General features: G+C 36.1%; 1 protein-coding gene across 6 annotated transcripts in view; it reads left to right on the plus strand.

Moving 5' to 3' along the window:
* TASOR (transcription activation suppressor) overlaps positions 1-14,740 on the plus strand; it is a 51,678-nt gene that overhangs the window by 24,258 nt on the left and 12,680 nt on the right. For all 6 annotated transcript variants that reach the window (XM_070776459.1, XM_070776455.1, XM_070776456.1 and 3 more), the window contains exons 12-17: positions 4,525-4,597; positions 4,688-4,759; positions 6,090-6,791; positions 10,283-10,689; positions 11,133-11,274; positions 12,985-13,044. In XM_070776459.1, coding sequence (XP_070632560.1) covers positions 4,525-4,597; positions 4,688-4,759; positions 6,090-6,791; positions 10,283-10,689; positions 11,133-11,274; positions 12,985-13,044 — 1,456 coding nt within the window. The remainder of the gene's footprint in view (positions 1-4,524; positions 4,598-4,687; positions 4,760-6,089; positions 6,792-10,282; positions 10,690-11,132; positions 11,275-12,984; positions 13,045-14,740) is intronic.

Consider the following 14,740-nt stretch of genomic DNA (forward strand, 5'->3'; position numbering starts at 1 on the left):
GGACTGGCAAGCTTGAGGCCAGGAAGAACTGGTATTTCAAATGTAGGAGAAAAACCAGTGTCCCGCCTCAAAGGCAGGCAAGCAAGAAGAATTTCCTCTTATTCCAGGAAGGATAAGCATTTTTGTTCTAATCAGACCTGCAACTGATGAGACTCACCCACATTGGAGAGGGCAGCCTGCTTTATTCTATATGTGTACCTATCTGTGTACAGTTAACCCATCCCAAAACATCCTCAGAAACACCCAAAATGAAGATTGACCAAATATCTGGACACCTTGTGGCCCAGTGAAGTTGACACATACAATTTATTGTCACACATAGTATTTATCATATAAACTTAATAAGATGCATTTATCTATTTTCTGTGTTAAACTGTTCCTGTGCTTCTGGTTTAGAATACCATCCCCTGCTCTTTAAAAATACTTGGCTTATTGTGTGAATGTTTTGTTTAGGAGTTTTGTACCTGTGATGATGGGTGAGAGGTGTCCACAATTTTTCTTTCTTATATTCTACTGATCTACTTTTTGTAGCAAGGTTATGTAGCTTCCTAGAATTGTAGGTAGTGTTTCCTCATTTTGCAAAAAATGGATGTATATATAATGAGAAGAGTCTGTTCTTTGGATGTTGGGTGGCACTTAACTGTAAAACTGTGTGTAAAATGTTTATGGGTTTATGATTCAATTTTTTTTTAATAGAAAATTCAGATTTTCTCTTTCTTCTTGGGTCAACTTGGGTATATTATGGTTTTATTTATTTTTAGGAAATGTCTGTTTTCTATTTTTAGAAAATGTACCCAGTGAGGATTATTTTTATAGTCTTTTTAATAGCTACTGTGAGCATTTTTACAAATAGTATTTTATTATGCTGTCTCTTACTAGTACTTTTCACCAAAGGTCTGTTGCCTTTATTCATCTGAAGAACCAAATTTTGGTTTTGATCCTTCTTTGTACCTTCATTTTCCTGGTTTATTAATTTCAGCTGTTAGTTTTAGTCTACTTGGGACTGGTGGTGGTATTTAATTATTTCTGACTTCTTACATAAGAAAAAATGGTCAATGAACTTTGAGTTCCAGGTACTTTTTTAGTTACTTTCCACATGTTTTAATATGTAGTATTTTTGTTACTATTCAATTCTAAGTGTTTTTAAAGTTTCCATTATGACTTCGTTTGTCACATGATGTAGAGGTATATTTTTAAAATTTCAAATGTATCTGAATACATTTTTTCTTTGAATTGCATTGAAATCAAGATAGGTAATTATTTGAAATTTTTTTGAGATTTGACTTTATAAAACTCTGTGTTCAGTTTTTGTACATGCCCCCTCTGGATTTGAGAAAAATGTATATTATTTAATTGTTAAATCCTAGGGACACAATTCTGGTTGACAGCTATTTTCTCTCAGCACTTTGACTGTATATGCTACAATGTCTTCTTGCTTCTGTTTTTGTTGAGAGATCTAGTTGTATAGTCTAATGATGGTTTGTTTGTAGGTCATTGTTTTTTTCTGGTTGCTTTTTAAATTCTTTGTCTTTTTTTTTTTTTTTAATTCTTTGTCTTCGATGTTTTACAGTTACATTAAATATATCTAGGTGTAGATTTCTTATTTATCCAGCTTGGTGTATATTTTTTCATATTTATAGATTTGTATCTTTATTTCTAATAACTAAGAATGTTTTAGTCATTATCTCACAGACTATACTTCTCCTTCTTTCTCTTTTGATTGACTTCTTAGGACTCTGAAACATCATTCTGTTCTCCCTGTCAGTCTGTCTTTTGTTTTTTGCCTTATTTGTACTGCATTTCTAGTAATTTCATCATAGGTACATTCTAGATTGTAAATTCTATCTTTAGCTGTGTTTTATTTGCTGTTTAATAAATTCATTGAGTTTCTAATTTCACAGAATTTATTTTTAATTTCTATAAGCTATCTTAGATTCTTTTTGAGATCTACCTTTTTATTTTTTCTTTTTTAAACAGATTTTTGTTAATTCTTTCAGAAAGATTTATTATGTGCCAAAGACTCTTCTAGGAGGTAGAGATTATATTCTGATGTTCCCTTGGTTATGTTTCTTAATTGACTCACTGTTTTAGCCATTTTAAAATATATAGTTAAGTGATTTTTAATGAATTTGCAGTGTTATGCAACCATTGCCACTATCTTTTTCCAGAATATTTTCATCACCCCCAAAAGAAACTTCCTATTCACTAAGCATTCACTCCATATTCTTCCCTCTCCCACCCTCTCCCCCGCAACCAGTCTCTGGCAACTAGTAGTCTACTTCTGTCTTTATGGTTTTTTGTATTGTGGACATTTTATATAAATGTGATCAAGTAATATGTGGCCTTTAGTGCCTTCTTTCACTTAGCATAGTACTTTTAGGATTCATCCTTATCATGGTATGTATCACTGCTTCATCTCCTTTATTTCCCTCTGGATAGGCCACATGCCGTTTGTCCAGTCACCAGTTGTTTCCACTCTTTAGCTATTAAGACTATTGCTGCTGTGAACATGTGTATGCCAGTTTGTGTGTGAACGTGTTTTCAGTTCTGCTACAGTATTTCTTTAAACATTTCATACATGTTATTTTATATATTTTATCTGATGATTGGAAAAGTCTGTTGTCTTTGCTGAATCTCACTTAGGGTATGTTATTTTTTCAGAAGCTTGACAGTTTAAGATTCTGAGCTTAATATTTTATATTTTTAATACTCTTTGTTTTTATTCCTGTAACATTGTCTGGAAAGCCAAAATGTCAGTAGTAGAATCTGGTAATATAAATTCACGGACTGGGTTAATAATGTTTTCTGAGTGCGGAGGAAGCAGTAAGGTGTAATAAATAGAGGCATCAGTACAGAATTCACAGGGGCTTCCTTTTCTGCAGGGTTGAAAAGTGTTTCTTTTGGTTGATGCTACAGATGTTATTGCTGAGGCTTCTGTCTGCCTGAGTTGTTTCTGAGTGTAGAGTCCTTGTGGTTCATGGGTCTCTGGGGACGTTGACTCCCTTTAGGGAACTAGAGTCTTTAGGCCACTAAGCCATCGGGGGTTAAAAAAAAAGAAAAAACCTTGGATTTGCGGTGGGTCAGAAGTTAAATAAATCTAATTGTGTTTTTTCTCAGCAACCACAAAACATGAAGCTGTTATTCACGTCTCCCAGTTTTCTGTTCTGACAAACCAAGAGTTTGGGCAAAATGTTAAAAGGGATACAGAAAACATTTTAAGGTTTTAAATCAGAAACAGATTTTGCAGATGCGTTGTCCCCTGTACTTCTGGGTTTTCAAGCAGTGCTTTTATTAAATGTAAATGGTAGCATAGTCACTTCAGCCCTTTAAATTATGGTTCTTACACAGACTTTGTTTACTGGAGTTGTGTCATGGAAATTTACGTAGCACAAGTTTTCTTCTCGAATCCAGAGTCCCTTTGCATTCTGCTGCCATACTCAGTTCTTCCTTGACTGAGTATACCCTTTCTTTAATCCAAAAAACACTGTGAACTATCGCAGCAGTCTGTGAACTGAGTTATTCGCATTATGTTGTTTTCTTTCCTCCAGTGCTATCAAGTTTTCGGTATTCTTTAGGGAAACACTTCAGCTCAAAAGGGTATACTCTCCAGGGCATTTCTGGCTAACTTGGCGTTTTTGTCTTCTTAAAATCTAGCCCTTGATCTTTCTTTCTAGATTTGTCTTAATGTTTCTTCTAGTCTCGGCTCACCCTTGGCCAGTCGTAAGTACTCTGATGCCTGCAAACTGTCCATCCATCATGTTGTAACTCTGCCTTTGCTCATGATGTTGCCTCTATTGAAATGTCTTTCCCACAATCTTAGGCTGTTGGCAATGTACCCATCCTTTGAACTCCACCTGCCATATACTCTAAATATGTTTTCCCTTTCTGTGCTTTGTAAAACTTTTGGAGACCTTTCCTGTCTATCTAATTATTGATATTTCTTGTGTTACTTTCACCACCCAGTTATAAACTCCTTTTGATCAAGGATCTTGTGCTGCTTGTTTCTCACGTTATCTCTGGTAAGGCAGGATTACTTTACATGTGAAAGATGTTCATTACATACGTGAAGAAAGAGATTATAGCAACACTTCGCATTTGAAGTTAGCCTGAGCTCTTGAAAGGCAGCATTTGGTCCTGCTTGTTTCGTATCTCTGACATGTAGCACACCACCTTGGCAATTTTTAACATGGCTTCTGAATTGCTGAGGAAAATATTTGAAGTTTTAGTTTTTGTTTGATTCTTTTAGTTTCAAGGAAAAATGAGCAAGTTGATTTAACAGTTACTTAGAATTCTTTCAGTAATATTTTCTCATTAAAACTGTGAAAACTTAAGGAATTCTTAATTAGTTGGAATCTGGTCCACAGAGAATTGGTAGGGTTTTTATCTAAATCAGTAGCAGTACTTTTCCTTAAAAAGATAAAAACTTTTTACTTTCCTTACAGTTAGTAGGAACTGCTTGCTATGTTTCTGCCTTCTGGTGAATAATAAAGCAAATTCAACTTCTTCTTCCTTCTAAAAATGCAGGTTCTTGTTAAACCTTTGGGAGACCGAGGATACCTTTTTCTTCTCTCTCCTTATCAAATGGTTCCTCCATATGGTAGGTGGTCTCTTTAATTTTTTCTGGTTTTCCTTTAACTTTTTCAAAGTTAACACATATTGCTAATGAATTTCTCTTGTTTTTTTTTAGAACATCAAACTGCTAAGCCTCGAGTTTTACATGCTTTGTTTCTATTTCAAGAACCTAGAGGAATAGTTCCTTGTAAGTTCATTGGCTATCTAAATCTAGTTACATATAGATAACTGCATTTTAGTGCAAATTTTCAGGTAACTTGGTAAGCATTTTGACTTTCTTATACCATGTTTTGGGAAATAATGGAGATATTAAGAGGTATTAACCATATAAAACAAATTATATGGCTTTTTTTTTTCTTTTTCTATGAAAAATTATTTTGGTTTTTATCGGTGTTTTCACTAAACATTGATTGAAATTGTTACAGTAATATAGCTTAGGTTTTCAGGGTTTCTATTTTAAGTTTTTTTTTTAAGCTTAGTTCATTTTTGCATTCAAATTTTAGTAACGTTAAGTGCATCATGCACTAGCTTACGTATTGAACCATTCAAAATTAATAAGAATCTTCACACTATTTTAGGGAAATTTTTCTAGTCACCATTTCTAAGAATGAACTTTAATGCAAAAGTGAGATTCATGGGAATTTCCTGGCAGTTGACTTGTCAGGACTCTTTCTCTCCCGAGAACCCGGATTCAGTCTCTAATAGGGGACCCAAGATCCTTCAAGACCTGGGGCATGGCAAACAAAAAAAGAGAGATTCTCTATTGTAGCAGTGCAGCGCCTGCCTATCTGCTTATGGGGATAGAGTTCATGTGAAGTTAAGTCTGTTAACATTAAAACAGGAAGGAATGACATCATAGTCTTTCTAGGAGCCTCAGATTTTGCCCTTTTTCCCTGTTTCTCCTTATATTTTGCTTGCCACTAGTTGATGCCTAGGGACATGACAAGGATCTTCAGTGGGCAGGTGTTCTTCCCTTTAAAAATAATATTCCGTAATTTTCATGTTTTAGTTTCTTATTGGCCCATTTTATGCTCCTGGGCTTAGAGGCATGCTATTTGTGTATTCTTATATAACATACATGTATTAGGATACATATTCCTGATAGCTCAGTTGGTAAATAATCCACCTGCCATGCAGGAGACCCCGATTCGATTCCTGGGTCGGAAAGATCCCCTGGAGAAGAGATAGGCTACCTACTCCAGTGTTCTTGGGCTTCCCTTGTGGTTAGGCTCCTAAAAGAACCCACCCGCAATGTGGGAGACCTGGGTTTGATTCCCTGGAGAAGGGAAAGGCTGCCCACTCAGTATTCTGGCCTAGAGAATTCCAAGGACTATATAGTCCATGGGGTTGCAAAGAGTCAGACATGACTGAGTGACTTTCACTTTTCATTAGGGTATATATTGGTTTGGTCCACCTTTAATGTATGAGTGTCATTACACTGCTTTGACAAAATATAGACCTGTACTTGTCTAGTTTCTTGATTACTAACATGGTTTGCTTTTTTTGTTTGTTTACAGCACAAAAAGGTTCAACCAGTGCAGTACCTCAGGAAAAACATGAGAGCATGTCAGATGTGTTAAAAATAACTCAATTTTTACAATTTGCTTTGATTCAGTGTCGAAAGGAATTCAAAAATATAAATACTATAAATTTTCATTCTGTTGTTGAGAAGTATGTAAGTGAATTTTTTAAGAGAGGTTTTGGTTCAGGTAAACGAGAGTTTATCATGTTTCCGTATGATTCACGATTAGATGATAAAAAATTCTTATATTCAGCTCCAAAAAATAAATCCCATATTGATAATTGTTTGCACACCTATATTTTTCGACCTGAAATGTATCAGTTACCTATTTATAAATTAAAAGAGCTATTTGAAGAAAATAGAAAACTTCAACAGTTTAGTCCACTTTCAGATTATGAGGGCCAAGAAGAAGAAATGAATGGTACAAAAATGAAATTTGGAAAACGAAATAACTCAAGGGGTGAAACTATTTTATCTGGAAAGCAGAAGTCATCTCATTCTTTGGATTATGATAAGGACAGAGTCAAAGAATTGATTAATTTAATTCAGTGTAAGAAAAAAAACGTGGGTGGGGACTCAGACACAGAAGATATGAGAAGCAAAACTGTCTTGAAGAGGAAGCTTGAGGATCTACCTGAAAATACGAGAAAGCTTGCCAAAACCAGTAATTTATCTGAAAATTGCCATCTGTATGAAGGTAAAATACCAGAATTGCCTTTATATAGTGTAAAAGTAACAACCAAAAACATAGTTAAGTAGTTCTATCTTTTCTCCTCATAACAAGAGTTTGCAAATTATAGGTTGAGAGCCAATCCAGCCAGTCCCCTGTTTTTCTAAAGGATATTTTATAGGAATACAGCCTTACCTATTTGTTTATGTGTATTTAGCTGTTTTTACACCATAATGGCACAATTGAGACAGATTGTATGGTCCACAAAGGCTAAAATACTTACTCTCTGATCCTTTGCAGAAAGTATTTGCCAGCTCTCGTGTTCGTATGTCAGATTTCTGAATTGTGTCACTTGAGGCTAAAATAAGAAAATAAAGTATGTTCAGCTATCACCTTCCTAACTGGAGCTGCTTCCCTTTAATATTTCTTTACTTTTATAATTGGAAAGGTACAAAATTGAATATTGAGTTCTTTTAGAATGTTGATTAATGAAAAGAGCCTTCTGAGCTTTAAAATTTCTTAGATGTACACTCTTTTTCCTACCCTAGGAGTCCACTAATTTGTTTGGGTTTTTATTTTTTCTAGTTTTCTTGTTTTTAGGTGACAGAAAGAGACAAATTCTTCTTAAGTGTTTCAGTATTGCTAGTAGTTTAAAGGATCTTTTCATCTAGATTTTTAACACTGCTAGTCTATAGGCATGAAATATGTCCCTTTGCATTCAGTATATTTTGTACTGCTGCTGTTTTTGTTAATTTGTAGATCTGACTGTCCTCCTGTTTCTTACTAAGCAGCTTTACTCATGTGTTTTCTAATTCAGCATGTCTCAGAACTGACTGGTTAGTGCCCTTATTATATTGTTCTCTAATCAGTCTCTGCAACCTCAGTTACTTTTCACTCCTCTGTTCTGGCACTATTCAGTTTAAGATTAAATGATTTAAATTTAAATTGATTAAAATGAAATAGAATTTCATTTCCTGTATTATATACCAGCTACATTTCACCAGCCACACTGCTGCTCTGAACAGCACAGGTAGAGGACATTTCATCACTGCAGAAAGTTCTATTTGACAGTGCTCTTCTTTTCAGTAACTTTCAGGGTTTTTTCTTCACTTGATCTGTTTTCTCTTTCCAGTGTTTCATCCTTGACTCTGTACTAGGTGGCCTTCCTTGCTTCTAACGCTAATTTCTGTATCATGTTCTTCTCAGTATTGTTTTACTAATTTGCGAACCAACTCAGCTTTCAAGGCTTTGTTATAGCCTGGCCATGTCCAGTCTGAGTAGCCCTGTTTCCCACTCTCCCCAGCAGGCACATAATGGTCAGCCTGGTACTTCTTTCTTTTCCCACAAAGCATCTTTCATTTCTTTCAAGCCTTGTGTCTTTGAAATTGCAATCCCTCCTTAGCTTTCTGGCTGTGTTCCTTGATACTTTTCATCTCTTTTCCCTTCTCCTGGATTTCTGCTGTTCTGAGCCTGATGGTGTTTACTGATCCATACTATCATGTACTGTTGACTTCTATCCTGAGAGTTAAGTGCTTACTGTTTGCTAGCTGCTTTATGTGTATAGACTTAGTTCTTGATTGGTAGATATTATTATCCTTATTTTACAGGTAAAGAAAACCATCTTAGAAGTTAAATAATTTTATCTAAAGTTATGTAGTTCACTGATCCATGTTTGAAGTCACTTTCGACCGACTGTTAAGCATCATTCCTATTTCCTAGCACTGAACACGTAATGGGCAAGATAGTTAACATTTGGCACCATTTTAGCGGATAAGTGGCTAATTTGTAGACGTGAAGAAATACTTGCGGGCGGAAATCGGGCCTTATCAAAAATTAAAATGGTGGGAAAGCCATGCTAGTTATAGTGGACCAACTGAGAAACAGGGAAGAGAGGGGCTGGGGAAACGGATAGAATGGTTAAGGCAGAACTAGTGACATCAGACGGGCATGGCTAGGTGTTCCTCACTTGTGTTCATTTACAGTCATTTTTCACACTTTATTTCTGATTCTGAAAGTAAAGATTTAAAAGTTGGATTCTGACTTTTAAAATATGCTAGTCTTAATTTGGTGGTGAGCTTACTTTATTTTTTAAAATTTTATTTATTTGTTTATTTTTGTTTCTCTATTTTTGGATGCGCTGGTCTTTCATTGCCGTGTTCAGGCTTTCTCTAGTTGCGAAAGCAGGGGCTGCTCTAGTTGCAGTGTGGGCCTTCTTGCTGTGGTGGAGCTCAGGCCCAGGCGCATGGCTTCAGTAGGTGCAGCGCGCAAGCTCTGTAGTTGGGGCATATGGGCTTAGTTTCTCCATGGCGCGTGGGATCTTCCCAGACCAGGTATCAAGCATGTGTCTGCTGCTTTGGCAGGCGGATTCTTATCCACTGTGCCACCAGGGAAGTCCCCCACTCACTTTATTAAGAGATGGCCTTCTGTTTCCCCTATCCCCTCTAATATCAACTTGTTAAAGTATGATTTACATACAGTGTACTCATTTTAAGTGCACACTTTGATCAGTTTTTTATAGCTGTTGTTACTGCCACTCCAATATATAGGATATTCTCATTATCTCCAAACATTGCCTTATCTTTCTTTGAATTTGTCTCTTTGCACTCCATTGCTGGTCTGCTTTCTGTCTCTCTAGATTATTTTACCTTCTCTTTAATTTCGTATAATTAGGTACAGTATGTACCCTGTTTCTAAATTTGGGGGACTGTGGTATATTATGCACTACCTAAATTGCAACATCCACCCTAGCTTTACCCTCCTTAAGTATTAAAGCACATGACTTTCTGAATGTCTACTGTCTTTACAAGTTTTTAAATATATCGGTGGTGCATATAACCCACATTTATACTTGCTTGAAGCCATGTCTGATATGTTTTCTCTCCTAATACGTTTTGTTCTTACTGCAAGATTGGTGTAGATTTCTTTGGGATGATTTTGCATCTCTTAATACCTCAGCTTTGTTATGATTTAAGTGATCTAGTCATTTAAGATAAAGTTTAGGTTATAAGGTTAGTACAAAATGTTACTGGAGAGATCAAAATCAAAGTCATGGGTTTTTGTTATTTCTTTAGAACATTTAAGTGTATTCTGCATACCCTTCTTGAACACTTTGCAAAACAGTAAGGATAGGTATTTTTCTGTTGTCAAGTATCTCGTTGATTTTTAGGATTTTGGTGGTAGAGTTTAAGGTAACTACAGTATAGTTATTTATATGTATTATCCACATTACCAACATGATATCTGAGCTCATTTCTTAATAGAATTTTCAAGATATGATGACAATAAACTTCATTTAATGGGAATTTTTAGCTGTGTGCAAAATTTTAGAATCAATCATGTTTGGAAAGTAAGGGGTGGATATACTTGTAAACTCACAGCAGGTGATTTGATTGAGTTCTTGCCTATAAATGTCAAATTATAATTAAATTTTAGGTGTGTGTATCTGTATATATTTATTTTTTTTAAAAATTTATGCTTGGCTTCCAAACTGTAAAAGATGGCTTTCTTCTTCCCTTCAGAGTCCCCACAGCCTGTTGGCTCACTTGGGCATGAAGCTGACTTGAGACGGCAGCAGCAGGATACCTCTAACTCTGGCGTTGCTGACATCCATAGGCTGTTTAATTGGCTGTCAGAAACACTAGCAAATGCACGTCATTCTGATGCATCCCTGACAGACACAGTCAACAAGGCCTTAGGATTGAGCTCTGATGTTGCCTACGAAGAGATGAGGCAAAAGCATGAGTATGACTTGAGCTCTACCCTGGATAAGAAAGAATATGAGCAGCCTACTGGTGCAAAAATCGAAAACGCACGTTTTAAGGATACTCAGAGCCCGTTGCTAGACGTTGATCCATCATCTTTAAAGTATCCTGTTGGTGTTTCTACCAATGAAGTAGGCACTGACCATAAATTCCATTTGAAAGAAGTAAGCCTCTATCATCGGATTATCTTTGTTTGCTTTTGTGAATATTTATGTGAAAGGGAGCATGTGGGTGTGCTTGTTTTTCTTTTTCACAAAGACATGATACACATTTCAGTAATAGTGTCTGTGCCAGATAGTATTTGTAAGTTATTCCTTGTTACAAAGAGATGAATGCAAGTGTTTTTCTTGCTGCTGCCCATACAGTCTAAGATGTACCATTGTGATAAAAAGTCACAGCAGGACAACTTGTTTTGTCAGGAGCTGCTTGAAAGTGCTAGTCATTCACTTGTATTTGAGATGAGAGTATAATGCCTTTATCATGTTAATTTTACTCATTTGTAATGTTTAGATTGAGGTTTGAGCATTTGCTGTGAAAAAAGGTGTTCATTCTTGACTTTAAAATTAGTTGAAAAGAAAGGTATTGAATCTGTACTCTTAATTTTTAGGATCCAAATTTAATTAGCATGAATAATTTTGAAGATTGCAGTTTGTGTCCTACTATTTCCATTGAACATGGATTCCATAGACAATCTAAGTCAAATAATGTTGAAGAGACTGAGATACATTGGAAACTGATTCCAATTACAGGTAAGAACAAGTGCACTGGAACTTAGGTTTGCTTGGTTTTACTTAGGGAGTAGTTTTCTGAAGGGTTTCATCTGGGAAATTCTTGGGGCTTATTTGGCTCTGATATCTTCAGTGTCTTATTTTGAGCAATGTGATATTCATCATTGAGTGTTGCTGTGTTCTTGGTCAGTATCTGCAAAAGAGCCTATTGAAAAGAGAAAGATTTAAAATATACTTTCTCCATTGAGTTGAACATGCAACTTGCAAATGAAAATTGTTGGCAGAAATTGGGTTTCTAATAAGGTGAGGTAGCTACAGGGGTCAATGAGAGTCTTTGGGCAGCCAATTAAATGCTGTCTTTGCAAATTATTAAACTTCAAAAACTATCATCTAAGAAGTGTTCATGTTAAGGTTCATCTTTTAGAATGAAGTGAATAAACAGTTCTTGCTTAATATTGGGTTATTTTCAAGAAATTGGATCATTGTGGAGAATGCCCTGAAATGATTGAATGTAAATATCCCTAGAAAGCTTATAGAACCTTACAAAGCTTATAGTGGGGCAAAAATAGTTTGTGAGCATGCTACTACTACTAAGTCACTTCAGTCGTGTCCTACTCTGTGTGACCCCATAGACGGCAGCCCACCAGGCTTCCCCGTCCCTGGGATTCTCCAGGCAAGAACACTGGAGTGGGTTGCCATTTCCTTCTACAGTGCATGAAAGTGAAAAGTGAAAGTGAAGTCACTTAGTCGTGTCCGACTTTTAGCGACCCCATGGACTGTAGCCCACCAGGCTCCTCCATCCATGGGAGTTTCCAGGCAAGAGTACTGGAGTGGGGTGCCATTGCCTTCTCCGTGTGAGCATGCTAAGTCGATTCATTTATGTCCAACTCTTTGAGACCCTATGGATTGTAGCCCAGCAGGGTCCCAGGCAAGAATACTGAAATAGGTTGCCACGCCTTCCTGTAGGGGATCTTCCCCACCCAGGGATTGAACCCGTGTCTCTTACATCTCCTGCATTGGCAGGCGGGTTCTTTATCACTAGTTTAGCAGATATTGAAAGATCATTTTGCAGTGTTCTAATTTCTCTATGCAAACACATAAACACACCCACACATACAGATACTGTTAGTATTCCAAGTTCTTATTCATCTTTGTTAGCTAAGCATTTGGGGAAATATGTCCAGGGCACATGTATTCCATTCCTTGATCTTTATTTAACCTTTAAAAAGAAAAACAAAAACCAGTTTTTGCTTGAAAGCAGACTGGCTTATGACCTAAAAGCTACTGAGACCTCCAAGGACTCTGAAGAATTTCTAAAAACTTGATGAGTTTCTGTGGGCTTCAGCACCTTTATCTACTTGATACCTTATTAGAGAGGCACAAGGCCCAGAAGTGATAGTAGAGCAGCAGCTGGAGAAGTTGGTTTGAATTGGGCAAACTGAATAAGGAAGTAGTCTGTACAAGGTGCTTATCCTAACTTTAATCATTTAGACACCTTCATAGTTGGTTTCAGAGTCATTTGAAGGCACAGCATCTAGGTGTCGATACTCCATCATCACCTGAAGGGAAAAGAAAGCAACTTCCCATTTCTTAATGACCCTTCAGGATTATTTTAGGTGCACGAAGGAATACTTGGATTTATTACCATTTGGGGTTATTGGAAGGGTGCTTTGAAAGGTTGTCACCAGTATCTGAAGAGAGTGTACAATTCTAATGGTTGCTTTCCCTCAGGGGGGAATGCCAGAAGCCCAGAAGACCAGCTGGGAAAACATGGTGAGAAACAAGCAGCAGGTGAGAAGGCTCTCTTTGCTTTTCGTCGATGTGCCCTTCAGAATTGCTACTGTAGTTCTGGTTATCTGTCAGGAGGGCGTCAGTTTAAGTCTGTTAATTACAGAAAATTTGGACACTATTTATTGTATTTAAAATATTCATTCATTTATATAAAATATTCTTATATAAAGAATATATTCAAGGGAGTCACTGAATATTCACAGATTAAATTTTTTTCACCTACAGTAGGTTCTGTCTGATATAAGGACTTGGAAAGACCAGAATATTTTTCTTAATCCACTTCTACAGAAGCAGTCTTCAAGTTTCTCTTAAATTAAAAAAAATATGAGGAGGTGAGGCCATTGTATCTTTTAGGTACATTATTCCTAGTCTTATATTTCTTTGACTGAATTCTTCTTCTATTTGTAAAACTAATTTCTACAGATAGTAAGAGAAGCATGTACATATATTACTGATTCGCTTGTTGTATAGTAGGTGCCTGGAAGACAGTCTCTTTTGTCTGAACTCAGTTCAGTATCTTGGCAGCTGGCCACAGGCTGACTCTTCTTGCTTGGAATTTGGTCTGGATTTTTTTTGTTTCTGTTTCATTTGATCTTACTCTTTCAGAAACCTTGTGTTGTTTTTTCTGTTTGGAAGAAGAGCTAAGTTACTTTAATTTTAGTAGATCTTTGTGGTTATTCTTGTCTTTGAGGGTGGAAAAAAAAAAAGACTGAATTAATAGTTTTCTTCAAGATCTTTTTTTCCTCCTAGGAAAAGACGATTGCGGGTGTGGGGGGCAGAAAATGGGAAGAATAGATACATGACATAAAGGAAAATGCATAAATCTTTACAGCTGATGAAGTTTTACATATGTAAACACTTAGGTGACTGCCTCCCAAATCAGTATGTAGAACATTTTCAGTACCCCAGAAGGCTTCCTTCTGCATCCTCCCGGTCAGTATTCTCCCTGCCCCAAACAATAACCATTAATGTTCCTTCTTTCAGCATAGATTAGTTTGACCTGCTCTTGAATTTAAGGTAGATGGAACCTACACTCTTTTGGTTTTGGCCCTTTTACACAGCTTTATGTCTGGGACTCATCTATATTTTGCTTCTATCAGTAATTCTTTTTTATTGGGAGAAGTCAGTATTTTGTTTATGTCTCAGAATGATCCATCCGCATCTGCAGTCTTTATTTGGCATACCATCTTCATATTTTGCTGTTAAAAGTATAAAAATCCAAATGATGTTACCTTTAGCAAACTCACTGCTGTCCTTGCACCTAGAAGCCACAGTGCCACAACGCTTGAATGAGAGTCAGTAGGAAACGTGCTGTTAGGATATTGACGTGTATTTCTTTTAAATCATTTATGAAGAATTTTTAAAATAATGAAATTTTCGATCTTAATAAAAATAGGGAATCTGTACAAAATAGATGTTGATCATTTGCATTTTCAAAAGGGAATTTGGTTTAGTTTTTGAATATGGAAAATTCCCCAAATGAATTTAAGTTATAATTCAATTTTAAAACGTTTCTTTTATCCATGGCCCTTTAGGAATAAGCTTCTTGGTCTTAACTATAGCAGAAAACTCGGGGAGAATGTATTTCAAGTATTTTTAATAGTAAACCATTCAGAAGCCTTTTTTTTTCCTTCAGAAGTTTTTAAATGTCCTCCCTAACTGATTTGTTTCATGAGATGCAATTAAATTTTTTTAT

The sequence above is a fragment of the Bos indicus genome, chromosome 22 (genome assembly GCF_029378745.1).
Source record: "Bos indicus isolate NIAB-ARS_2022 breed Sahiwal x Tharparkar chromosome 22, NIAB-ARS_B.indTharparkar_mat_pri_1.0, whole genome shotgun sequence".
Taxonomy (NCBI): domain Eukaryota; kingdom Metazoa; phylum Chordata; class Mammalia; order Artiodactyla; family Bovidae; genus Bos; species Bos indicus.